Source organism: Thermobia domestica, chromosome 4 (genome assembly GCF_964235325.1).
Source record: "Thermobia domestica chromosome 4, izTheDome1.hap1.1, whole genome shotgun sequence".
Lineage (NCBI taxonomy): Eukaryota > Metazoa > Arthropoda > Insecta > Zygentoma > Lepismatidae > Thermobia > Thermobia domestica.
In genome coordinates this window covers 304,913,141-304,927,062 of record NC_137457.1, presented here as the reverse complement: position 1 = coordinate 304,927,062, position 13,922 = coordinate 304,913,141, and the positions used below count along the sequence as shown (strand labels likewise).

Here is a 13,922-nt window from a genome sequence, read left to right as displayed (position 1 = left end):
GTATAATCATTACTTGAAATACATCTGCGACATCCTGTTAAGCAAAAGAGACCACACATCATATATAAGTTAGCCTCAACGATAATTCCAGATATTATACACCACGTGTCGCACAGATATTAATTTTGAAGTTGGAACATAGGGGACTATGCAATATCCGGATTTGGGTATCGAAAATCGATATCAACACAATATCGAAATTTGACCATTATTTCGAAATATCAAAATATGACAAATATTAAGTTATCAAAAGAATGAAAAATATAAAAGATACCAAAAGTTCTATACGAAAAACCAAAAATTTGAAATATCGAAAACCATTTCAAAACATCGGTGAAAAATACCAAATTGTTCATATATTACGAGTAATAGTTAATATTTTATATCGATATTTTGATACTTGAATTCAAATATCAAATATTGAAAAATATACAAATGTCTTCAAAAATACCGAAATATTGAGATTTCGGTGAAAATACAAAAAGAAAAAGTCGATATATCAGCCAGTAATACGAGGTGTGACACACACACACGCACAAACAAACAAACAAACAAACAAGACTGTTCCAATAAATCAGTGTACTTACAGAATTAGTTTTCTGGGATGTTATCACCCTCAAAGTAGTCCGCTTCAGCATTCACACACTTCTTCATTCGGTGCTTCCATTGCTGGTAACATTCTTCGAACGAGGTTTTTGGAAGGTCCTTCAAGTAATTGTCCGTTGTTGCTTGAACATCTTTAACTGAGGTACAATGAAGTAACAAAATCCTAGGTAAATTCAAACCAATTAGGTAGTAAATTCAAATTTACGAAAATTTTAAATTGAGACTTGGTATCTGGATAAAGTATCACTATCAGTATCTCAAATGCAGTATGATCTCTGTGCATTAAAGCATCGATTTACAAAAGAAGTGAAATTTAATATTTGCGAGTGACTTTGGAGCACTAGACAAGCAGCAGCAATGACCTGTAAACTCCCCCCTCCTCATAAAAAAAAACTATTCTCATCAAATTATAGGCAAGAAATAATCCACTCTTTGAATCATTCAGTCAGAACTCTGGTTGACGTATGCAAATGCTTTGAATCTGAAACAGGATATATAAAATTTTGAAATTTTTATTGGTTATTAAGCAGTGAACGTGTACAACTCAAAAGACAAATAGCAAGGAAAAGAAACAACGATAAATTTAACTCATAAACTGATTAACTATCCCAGTCCAAATTTGACTATAAATGAAGCACAGCTTTTAGAAATTTAAGCAGAAAATAATTACTAGTTTCAAAACAATTCAGTTTAATATCTTTGATTTATAAAGATGCTTGGCATGCGAAAGCTCTTTTGTTTTCTTATACATTGACTGAAGTAGTGAAATATTTCTATCATATTAGTCGAGTAGTATGAATAATGCCACCATGGATTCTGAGCCAGGGACGGAGTGGTCATGATACATCTCAACGTCGGGGAATACTACTATATGGGACGTTTCGTATTATATTATCTCGTCTCCAAGAGAGATGATTAGAGAATCACACTAGCGCAGGGCCGTGCCGTAGGGGGGCGAGCGGGGCGACGGCCCCGGGCGCCGAAGTAAGGGGGCGAAAAATTCGGGAGAAAAAGGAAAACAGATAGGAAAAATTGCTTGGAATATATGTATGGGGGCGCCGTCGTATACTGTCGCCCCGTGCGCTGATTTTCCACGGCAAGGACCTGCACTAGCGGACCCGGATCTATACAGTTATTTGTGTTCCAATACGTATATTGTAATATACTACGTGCTTCTGTGCACAATGTCATGCTCCTGTTTATAAACATCACCACGTGATTTTACGTCGGAGTACTACATACCACGTGGGATTACTGCAAGTAGCAGACGACGGACCATCAACACATCCTACAAATCACGTGACGTCAGGACAACAGTAGCGCCACCGCTGCTTTGGAACGCCTATATATTGGACAGCAGCCAGTGGAGCGGCACCAGTTTTCTGGTGTCCCTCCTCTTACTTTCTTGTACACTAGGATTAACCTACCCTCAAAGCCTCTAGTCTGTTTCGGAACTCTTGGCTATTCCTATCTGCGTGGATTAGCCTGCTGCGGGCCTCTGTCGTGATCCTAATGTCAGTTGCTTAGCCTTTCGGAGTTTTGGAGTTTCCTACGCCATTCTGCTTAGCCTGCTGCGGGGCTCTGTCGGGATCCTAACGTCAGTTGCTTAGCCTGTCGGAGTTTTAGAGTTTCCTACGCCATTCTGCTTAGCCTGCTGCGGGGCTCTGTAGGTATCCTATCAACGACCCCACGGTCTTGGGCCACCTAATTTCTACCTTACAATTAGAGAAAAGTGGTACCATACTATTTCTGTAAATACTGTTGTTAATTAGGGGATTTTTATAAATAAACCGGTAATGGGAGTCGACTCCGGACTCTGATGTTATTAAACTTTGTTATACCTACCAAGAAGTTTACAATATGGTAATAGTAATCGTAATCTACCTAGTAATCGTTATTACATGGATTATTTTATCTAACTTATTTTTATTTCAGAATCCTATCTTGGGAGATCTTCCACCAACCCTATTAAGACAAATAGCTTCGAAATGTGAGCCATGGAAATTTTTCCAAGATAACTACATCGTACAAGAAGGAGATGTGAATAATACAATGTATTTTATAGAGGAAGGTAGTGTTGCTGTTATCTACACGGATGGACAAGGGAATGACTTCGAGGAGAATGTTTTGAATGCTGGAGAGTGTTTTGGAATGGTAGCACCTCGATTTATCTATTTATAGAAAAAAAAGTTCCACGTAGATCATTTCGTTTCTAAAATATGACAAGAAATGTTTAGGAATAGTTGATTAGCAGCTCTAGACAATAGTTTTATATTATCGGGGAACTTTTATTTAATTCATGGTGGCAGGGCCGGCCCTAGGCAATTTGCGGCTCCCTGAAATGGTATCATTTGCTGCCCCTCTTTCTCCAGAAAGAACAAATCTTAAAAACTATGATTTTAAGTATCCTTCCCCATCATGAACAATGAAGTGAACCCACGGAAGGAAAGTGCACCCACACTCAGAAAGGTCTAAACACTACAAATAGTTACTTTGGGGATTCTTGTTGTGTTTGTGTTTTCTTTAAATAATAATCTATTAGGTCGTATGTTAGTAAAAGATAAAGCAAACACACATGCAGAGGAAGACGGTAATCCTTTTATAGAATTCAATATCGAGCTTCAATCTCAATATATCCGTTTTCAATTCCAGTGCAACTAGCTCTTTTATCTTTATTTCTTAATTTTCCTTCTACATCTGTTAACTTTTCTTTAAATCACTTGTTTCCACCTTCAATGGTTAGGACCTTGTTTGTGATAAAGACAATGGAACAGTGTTCGTTACTGTATTAGAATTGAGTTTTTGTATTTGACAAAAATCAAGCAATTCATGCTAGAATTTATTTGACCATTTGCTTTAGCACTATCCATGTAATCTTAAGATAATGCTACCTAAACATGATTTATGAATGTAGTACGATCCTCAAATAGAAGGTCAGCTAAGTAAATTTAACTACCATCATCATGAAGTCTGTTTCCAACAAGAAACATTTATTTTTTAATATAGTTATGACAGATTTTGCCATCCCTTGAAACTTGCGGCTCTGTGCAAATGCACATGTTCCGCATAAGGTAGAGGCGAGCCTATATGGTAGAGAAAAATGGGTCAATTGGAGAACCCGTGAGGAAGTCTACTCTGAACTCTGTTGTACTCTGTTGAAATACCAATAACATTCGTCGATGGCATAACCAGTTTGAAACGACCGGCTGTCTGTGTAAGGGTAAAAGTACGAGACGAGTAAGAGTGTCTGAGGAGAATGTTGGAGCGCTTTAGGGATTCTTTCTTTTAAAGTTCTAAAAAGTCTGTTAGGAAAGCCAATTGTGAACTTGATGCCAGTAATGACAGTATAGCAGTTCTTAAGAGGACGCTACATTGTATTGTAATGCATGGTAAAGTAACGGTACAGAGATTTTCCTCACATTTTTTATTACAATATTTTCTATACAGTTTGTACACTAGATTATAAATAAGTAATTTCTCTAATAATCTTTCCTCTATAATTTAAACCTCCTGTCCAGAGCAGCGCGGAGGTTTAGAGTTGTAGGTTAGGAATCTCTTGCCCAATGCGGCGCAATTGTGGAATAATATCTCCTGCCCAGAACAGCCCAGAGATGAGTAAGAAATTTCTTGCCCGAATCAGCGCAGAGGCAAGGTTAAGGAGTCTCTCCCACCCAGAACAGTTTGAAGAGATAGGTAGAATGTGATCAGTTGGTGACTGATGTCTTCTGTCTCTATGAGTCCTCTTTTATAGCCAGTTGCCCAGAGCAGCCAGGAGACGGGTAAGGAACTTCTTGCTCGAAGCAGCGCAGGGGTAAGGTTAGGGAAACATTCCCACCAAAAGCAGCTTGAAGAGATAGGTAGAATGTGATCAGTTGGTGACTGATGTCTTCTGTCTCTATGTGTCCTCTTTTATGGCTAGTTGCCCAGAGCAGCTCGGAGATGGGTAAGGAATTTCTTGACCAAAAGCAGCGCAGGGGTAAGATTAGAGAACTTTTCCCGCCCAAAGCAGCTTGAAGAGATAGGTAGAATGTGATCAGTTGGTGACTGATGTCTTCTGTCTCTATGTGTCCTCTTTTATGGCCAGTTGCCCAAAGCAGCTCGGAGATGGGTAAGGAACTTCTTGACCAAAAGCAGCGCAGGGGTAAGATTAGGGAAACATTCCCACCAAAAGCAGCTTGAAGAAATAGGTAGAATGTGATCAGTTGGTGACTGATGTCTTCTGTCTCTATGTGTCCTCTTTTATGGCCAGTTGCCCAGAGCAGCTCGGAGATGGGTAAGGAACTTCTTGACCAAAAGCAGCGCAGGGGTAAGATTAGAGAACCTTTCCCGCCCAAAGCAGCTTGAAGAGATAGGTAGAATGTGATCAGTTGGTGACTGATGTCTTCTGTCTCTATGTGTCCTCTTTTATGGCCAGTTGCCCAGAGCAGCCCGGAGATGGGTAAGGAACTTCTTGCTCGAAGCAGCGCAGGGGTAAGGTTAGGGAAACATTCCCACCAAAAGCAGCTTGAAGAGATAAGTAGAATGTGATCAGTTGGTGACTGATGTCTTCTGTCTCTATGAGTCCTCTTTTATAGCCAGTTGCCCAGAGCAGCCAGGAGACGGATAAGGAACTTCTTGCTCGAAGCAGCGCAGGGGTAAGGTTAGGGAAACATTCCCACCAAAAGCAGCTTGAAGAGATAGGTAGAATGTGATCAGTTGGTGACTGATGTCTTCTGTCTCTATGTGTCCTCTTTTATGGCCAGTTGCCCAGAGCAGCCAGGAGACGGGTAAGGAACTTCTTGCTCGAAGCAGCGCAGGGGTAAGGTTAGGGAAACATTCCCACCAAAAGCAGCTTGAAGAGATAGGTAGAATGTGATCAGTTGGTGACTGATGTCTTCTGTCTCTGTGTCCTCTTTTATGGCCAGTTGCCCAGAGCAGCTCGGAGATGGGTAAGGAACTTCTTGACCAAAAGCAGCGCAGGGGTAAGATTAGAGAACCTTTCCCGCCCAAAGGAGCTTGAAGAGATAGGTAGAATGTGATCAGTTGGTGACTGATGTTTTCTGTCTCTATGTGTCCTCTTTTATGGCCAGTTGCCCAGAGCAGCCCGGAGATGGGTAAGGAACTTCTTGCCGGAAAGCAGCGCAGGGTTAAGGTTAGGGAACCTTTCCCACCCAGAGCAGCTTGAAGAGATAGGTCAAGTGTGATCAGTTGGTGCTATTCATCCTCTTTTATATCCAGCCTATGGACGTGGAGCCTGTGGAGGGGGTGAAGGTGTTCTCTTCGTGTTCTTCTCGTATTTCGTCGGAGACGACAGCCCTCAGCTGCTTGGTGGTGCTTGTGATGAAGCACGTGGTTTATTTATTTATTTTTTTTGTCAATATGCGTCACTACCGCTATGTTCTTCCAACTTCGCATAGCCACATTTTCGTGCTGCAACATTTTAATTGCCAAGTTGAAATGCACATCCTAGTCAGTACGATTTAAAGTCTGTATCATTTATAAGAGGCAAGGAAGCTTATGTAAGCGTCTTCTTAAGAATTTTCAAACTGTCATTACTGGCATGGCAAGTTCACGACTGACCTTCCTAAGAGACTTTTTAAGACTTCCTAAGAAAGCTTTCCTAACGCGCTCATAATTCTCAGATACTCTTGGTCGTCTGGTAGTTTTACCCTTACACAATGTCATACTAAGAATTTTACTACGCATGATTATAATTTATGTATTTAGAAACACGTTCGTGATATTACCCAAAATTAGGAAAAGATAATTTTAAATCAAATATAACACTAGTAATTGATATTTCGAAGGAAATCAAGCAAAGTAATAGTCTTAACAGAATTCCTACTGGTCAGGGGAAGACAGGGAGAATGGTGCAGGTTAGGAAAACTCAGGGGAAAAGACTGGAAATCAGGGAAAGTCAGGGAAATTTTATAAAATATATTTTTTCTAACATTAATTGTACACCGATTTCAGCGTAGCCAACTATTAATGATCACAGTATGGAAACTTGCTCGGATTTTTATGGGTGGTAAGTGATGTACATATGAGCAATTTATTATTATTTGTCTCTATAGAATAAATGTTCTCATATATTCAATGTTATTTATTCCTTATTTATATATCAACGTCATCCGACACCTGTCATGAAAGTCAGGGAATTTCCTGCCAAAGATCAGGGAAAGTCAGGAAAATAGATTTGTCCAGATCAGTGGGAACCCTGCTTAAATAATAAAATGCAAGAAATACTACTGGATAATAATGATAGGGGCTATATTAATTAATCTGAAAATTTAATTGAAGTGCAGTCAAAAGTACCTTATATTTGAAACAGGGGCGTCATTTAGGGAGGTCAGAACAACTACCACTAGTTTTCCATATCTAAAAAGATGTAGGTTTACCATTAAGTGACATGCAGGGAATTTTTTGAACAATTTGTTGTAAATATGATATCGAGTATGGAGTAATTTTGATGTACTTCAGCTCAAATCTTTTCATATCAAATAACAGCTCATTATTATGCTGTGCATGCTTGTATTTTCATCATTTAAGACTATTGCCTTGCTGGATGTCCATTGAAATGTTAATTTCTAGAGTTATACAGTTGGACCTCGGTAACTCCAATTCCTTGATAACTCGATTTTTTTCATATTCCTTTGAACTCTCCACAACACTCAATGATAAAATAACCTCTAGAAGTCGAATATTCAGATATTGCAACCTCGATAACTCGAATTTTGAGGAATTCATAATCATATTTAAAAACCTCGATAACTCGAACTTTTGTATCTGCGAACCTCTTCAAGTCGAAGTTTATTTCTATATAATTCGAATTTCTGTTGATGTGACTTCGATAACTCGAAGCTATAGCTCTATGTTTTTTTTATGTATTATTGTCATTGTTGCTAGTCCTATCATTGTTGCTAATGTGTACTGTAATTGTGTTTCACTCATGTCTAGACATGAAAGCTCCCCTTCGAAACAATGCATGTAGAGTGTTTTATTTTTCACACAACTTTCACAGTTTCGAATTCTAGAGGTTGAACGAATAAAACTTCGAGTTATAGCGTTTGAATGAATAAAACTTCGAGCTATAGAGGTTGAGTGAATACAACTTCGAGCTATAGAGGTTGAATGAATAAAACTTCGAGTTATAGAGGTTGGATGAATAAAAATTCGAGTTATAGAGGTTGAATGAATAAAGCTTCGAGTTATAGAGGTTAGATGATTAAAACTTCGAGTTATAGAGGTTGAATGAATAAAGCTTCGAGTTATAGAGGTTAGATGATTAAAACTTTGAGTTATAGAGGTTGAATGAATAAAACTTCCAGTTATAGAGGTTGAATGAATAAAACTTTGAGTTATAGAGATTGAATGAATAAAACTTTGAGTTATAGAGATTAAATGAATAAAACTTCGAGTTATAGAGGTTGAATGAATAAAACTTTGAGTTATAGAGATTAAATGAATAAAACTTCGAGTTATAGAGGTTGAATGAATAAAACTTTGAGTTATAGAGATTAAATGAATAAAACTTCGAGTTATAGAGGTTGAATGAATAAAACGTTGAGTTATAGAGGTTGAATGAATAAAAATTCGAGTTATAGAGGTTGAATGAATAAAACTTCCAGTTATAGAGATTGCGTTGAGTTGATTTTAGTTTAGCGTCCCTTTCAGCAGCGAGGCTATATGAGACGTGGACCTACTGATTAACGTGGAATCCGAACCACATGAGCTCCCGCCGGGTTATAGAGATTGAATGAATAAAACTTTGAGTTATAGAGATTAAATGAATAAAACTTTGAGTTATAGAGATTAAATGAATAAAACTTCGAGTTATAGAGGTTGAATGAATAAAACTTTGAGTTATAGAGGTTGAATGAATAAAACTTCGAGTTATAGAGGTTGGATGAATAAAAATTCGAGTTATAGAGGTTGAATGAATAAAGCTTCGAGTTATAGAGGTTAGATGATTAAAACTTCGAGTTATAGAGGTTGAATGAATAAAGCTTCGAGTTATAGAGGTTAGATGATTAAAACTTCGAGTTATAGAGGTTGAATGAATAAAACTTCCAGTTATAGAGGTTGAATGAATAAAACTTTGAGTTATAGAGATTGAATGAATAAAACTTTGAGTTATAGAGATTAAATGAATAAAACTTCGAGTTATAGAGGTTGAATGAATAAAACTTTGAGTTATAGAGATTAAATGAATAAAACTTCGAGTTATAGAGGTTGAATGAATAAAACGTTGAGTTATAGAGGTTGAATGAATAAAAATTCGAGTTATAGAGGTTGAATGAATAAAACTTCCAGTTATAGAGATTGCGTTGAGTTGATTTTAGTTTAGCGTCCCTTTCAGCAGCGAGGCTATATGAGACGTGGACCTACTGATTAACGTGGAATCCGAACCACATGAGCTCCCGCCGGGTTATAGAGATTGAATGAATAAAACTTTGAGTTATAGAGATTAAATGAATAAAACTTCGAGTTATAGAGGTTGAATGAATAAAACTTTGAGTTATAGAGGTTGAATGAATAAAACTTCGACTTATAGAGGTTGAATGAATAAAACTTCCAGTTATAGAGGTTGAATGAATAAAACTTCGAGTTATAAAGGTTGAATGAATAAAACTTCGAGTTATAGAGGTTGAACGAATACAACTTCGAACTATAGAGGTTGAATGAATAAAACTTCGAGTTATTGAGGTTATGTAGTCACTTTTAATTAAGAACGCAGAACCTCGGTATCTCGAATTTTGTTGCGGCCACCTCGATAACTCGAACCTTGATTACTCGAAAAACTCGATAAGTCGAATTTTTGTCCCTTCCCTTCAGCTGCGATTTATCCGGGTCCTACTGTATTTATTTAATATTCTCTCTTCGTAGGTTTCTCTTAAAGTGCTTGGATAATTCTGGAGAAAAGTTGTGGCTGGTCGCGTTCGACGTAAGTCATGTAATAAGATCAGGAATGTGTTTCTTAATGCGGTCGTTTTAATCATTCGTGAGTCAAAAGTTTTAGTATGATGATAATCACGCGTAAAACGACTCCGTATAATGCCCAGCATGTTTATAACACGAATAGCAACAGCGAGTGTTAGGGCGAAGCCCAAGGTCTATTTATATATTGTGCACCCCTGTGCTCTAAATAATTCTTCTCCCCGAAAACTATCTATATTAGAGTTGAATTCACAGTTTTTGGGGTCGCTGAGATGAATAGTGACAGTTTTAATCCAATTCAACTTCAAGTCACACTCCACTCCCCAGGGAGGAGGCGAGATTTTAAAAGTAATCGAAAACAGCAGATATTACTGTTGAGTTCATAGTTTTTGAGGTCGATGAGTTTAACAGCATCAATTTTCATGATGTTCAGGTTCATCCTCACTGTTTGGGTGGGAGGGGATGACTTTTTAAAATAATCAGATAAGCTAGCTAATTAGTAACTACTGTAATTAGCGCGAATCAAACACATGAACATATTTTCTCGCGCTTGCGCGGGACTCTGCGGGTCGCTAGTTTTTAAAATATTACTTTATTGTGAATTTTAAAAAAATCCGAAATTTTGCCGCCCCCTAAATTCTGCCGCCCTGTGCTCGAGCACAAAATAGCACTTACCTAAATACGGGCCTGGCGTAACCGCTTGGAAGGTACCAGTAGTGATACCTAACCTTGTGATTAACGTACTTTCCATGTTAATTGGTATATTTCTAGTATAATGAAACTCAGAAGTTAAAAAATGTACTTACTACTTGTGTATAAACTCTACAATATTTTTAATAAACCGCATTGGTATTATTCTAATTTTTTAGCAACCAGTTTGGTATATATATACACAGTAGAGAGAGATAGTAAATGGATAGGCAAATAAATAGATACGACGAATATAACTCGTATAACTCTGTTAGGAAACAGACCATACAAGATAGACAAAGCACATTTTTCACTGGATACCATAAATAACCAGTAGGGACCAACCAGCATTCTAATACAAGGTGGTGTAACGAAGTTAGGTAGCACTGCGAACATCTCGGAAACGAATTATCCAAGATAGATGGTCGTCAAAAAATATTGGAAAGACCTTAATCTAGCAATGGATCAACAATTGTTATGCGTTTCAAATATAAATAATCCTAAACACTACAGTCATGAGATTCAGTTCTCAGTCTTGATATCTGAGCATTTGAGATTAAGAAATAAACGCTTATAACTTATTCTGAGAGATCACATGTTTAACATGTAGGTTTAAGAATTTCTAATAACAAAGATACGTAGTTAAACTAAAATTTACTTGTTCCTGGTAAGACATTCCTCATTTTGAGATTTTAAACTAAAGTAAAAGCGTGTGGAGTGTTGTCCTGTATGAGGCGGAAACGTGGACATTACGTAAAGGTGATGAAAATCGACTGGAAGCCTTCGAAATGTGGGTGGCGGGAAAGAGAGGGAGGGGACGAAGGAGACTACAATTAATGGATGATATAAAAACAGAAAGATCATACGTGAATACGAAGAGGTTAGCGGAGGACCGTGGAGCACGGAAGCTTCTCAGCTGCGGCAAGTGACCTGCCAATAAAGGCAGAATACCTATGATGATGATATATAGTAAACAGGTCACCTTCAAATATCAAAGACAATATAGGAGAGTGAAATCATTTTAAAATAGAAATGACATGTTTTGCTGATAAACGCGGAAGGTTTTAGAAAAGTGAAATCGAAATTACTTCATAAACAATCCTAGTTTCAACTTTCAGTTTCCTCGAATAATAGAAATAAAAGTGCAAGGAAACAACTATATAAACCTTAGACAATTTAGTTAAATCATCAAATGTCTATCAACCATACGCCTCTCAGTGACTAGTCGCGTTTACTCGAAACGGAGATTAGTGGTTTCGGAAAGTGCTGTGCAGATTCTGTTAGCAATGGACACCATCATATTGTAAGTACGCTGATAAGAACTTTGTTGGTTACCATAGTGAAATTCACACAAGAGAGTCTTAACATGAAAGCGAGAATGCGAACCTCATAAGAGTCATGATACTATTATTCATTTCATAGGCACCTTGGTGATGGTTAAAATTTATATACACTTTTGTTACTCATCGTTCTAATAAATTAGTTTTTCTTTATATCATGCCCTTAATGCGTAGTTACTAGCTCTATACTACCTGTCCAATGGCTATCCTAGCATAAACTATATTACGTCTTACTGGGTATAACTGGGTGGAATTAAGTGTTATGCCTGGGTATAACAAACGGTTCTGCGAACTCGAAATACGAGGGGGAGTCAAATGAAATCCATAATTATTTTTTTAAATATTATTTATTGGTCACACAGGGTACAGAAGTAAATCACTTTTCAACATAGTCCCCTCCTCGTTCAATGCAAGTCAGCCAGCGCTTCGGAAGAGCCTGAATACCTGCAGAAAAAAAGTCTTTTGGGCGACGGCGCAACCACTCGTGCACCGCGTTGCGTACCTCTTCATCGGAGTGGAACTTCCTGCCGCCGGTTTCGGTGATGAGGAGTGGCGCCACTCCTTGCTCGCTCGCTTTGTTTCAGGCTGATGGTAATGCACCCATGTTTCGTCACCAGTGACGATTCGTGACAGGAAGGCATTACCGTGACGTTCAGCACGCCACAAAAGGTCTTCGCACGCATCAACACGTCGCTGTTTCAGTTCAGGCGTCAGTTGTCGGGGCACCCATCTTGCAGACACCTTATGAAACTGGAGAACATCATTCACAATATGATGTGCCGATCCATGACTCATGTGTACACGTGCTACTATTTCGTCTATTGTCACACGGCGGTTTTCCAAAACGATGGCTTCAACGGCTGCAATGGTCTTTGGAGTCACTACGCGCCGAGCCTGGCCGGGGCGTGGAGCATCGGCCACAGACGTAACACCATTTGCAAATTTCCGGCACCATTCATAGATTTGTGGCTGTGACAAACACGCATCTCCATACTGAACCTTCATTCGCCTAAAAATGTCAATCGGTTTCACACCTTCACTTCGCTAAAACCGAATCACAGAACGCTGCTCCTCGCTGGTGCATGTGGCTAGTGGGGCTGCCATTTTGGAACTGTTGTTGCGCCGGTGTTTGTGCATCTGCCGGCTGCTGCCACCTAGGAGACATCCGGCATACTATCGTAAACAGGCATGCCAACTTACAGCTCACTGGCGCCATATGCGGATTTTTATTTCTACTTTTATGGTTTTCAGTTGACTTACCCTCGTATTTTAACAACCGGTTCAAGCAAACCGGCTGAATAGCACCACTATATACAGTATATGCAAAAGTAAATAAAGTTTATTATAATCTAATAATTAATATTTTCATGTCTTTCATTTTAGTTGCAAGGCATACAAGACGGCCTACCTTACAATTACAGTTACATAGCGAAAACTGTAACTGTTGTAATCAGCTTAGATTACTCGAACTGGAGCTACTTACTCGAACATTACCCAGCGGCAGAGGAGCTTATTAAGGAAAAAGTTAATTCCGAAGCCTTCAGTTAGTCGGCAATGCAATTAATATAGACTAAATAATGATGTTATGCTTGATATATGTGATTACTAGGGATAAAGATAATTTCTGTACAAATGATAAAGCCAGCTAGTTGCAGAGCTTAATTTAATTCAGTACCGTTATATGAGAATCGAATGAATATGATTCAAAGTGTAAAATTAATTTTATTAGATAGATTCGGATGCCTTAAGCATTGCGTTATGACTTTTTGCGAAGTTTCATAAATGTGTTGTATGTTTCTGATAGTTCATACTCAGTATATTGTTATTTAATTTGCATTATCTGTAAGGGATCGTAAAATGTAGATATGTTCTTATTAATTCCGACTCTTATTAGTGTGTTGAATATCTGTAAAACAGTTGTTTAAAAGGAGTAGATTGTTCGTCTTCCAAATAAGTACAATAATCATAGTTTTATGCAGGATTAGTGCTAGAATGTATTTACTTCCAGTTATTGTATCTTGTTTTCCTGCTATGAATTTCATTTGACCCTCGTAACAGTAGTAAATAATGTATTTTTCTTTAACAATAAAGAATGTAACAAAACTGGGAATAGTTATTTTCAAAATTAAATTAAATATTAATTTAATTAAATAATTAATAAAATAAAATTAATTAAATTTATTTATTTATTTATTTTATTTATTTATTTATTTCAATGTCCTTGACAGAGCTATATGCTCCATTTAACAAGTGGCAAATAAAAGAATACATGAGCTAAATTACAATAAAAGAAAGTATGCAAAATTCTAAGAAAAATCTTACAAATACAAGACAAATTATAAGAAAGATATGTGAATACAAGAATATAAT

The 13,922-nt window shown here is 37.6% G+C and overlaps 1 protein-coding gene across 1 annotated transcript in view; it reads left to right on the top strand.

Annotated features, from left to right (window-relative positions):
* Positions 1 to 13,549, top strand: part of LOC145684271 (uncharacterized) — a 323,824-nt gene extending 310,275 nt beyond the window's left edge. The window contains exons 34-35 of the mRNA XM_081756414.1: positions 2,542 to 2,760; positions 12,936 to 13,549. Of these exons, the coding sequence (XP_081612540.1) occupies positions 2,542 to 2,760; positions 12,936 to 13,100 (384 nt within the window). The 3' untranslated portion in view covers positions 13,101 to 13,549. The remainder of the gene's footprint in view (positions 1 to 2,541; positions 2,761 to 12,935) is intronic.
* The last annotated feature ends 373 nt before the right edge of the window (positions 13,550 to 13,922 follow it).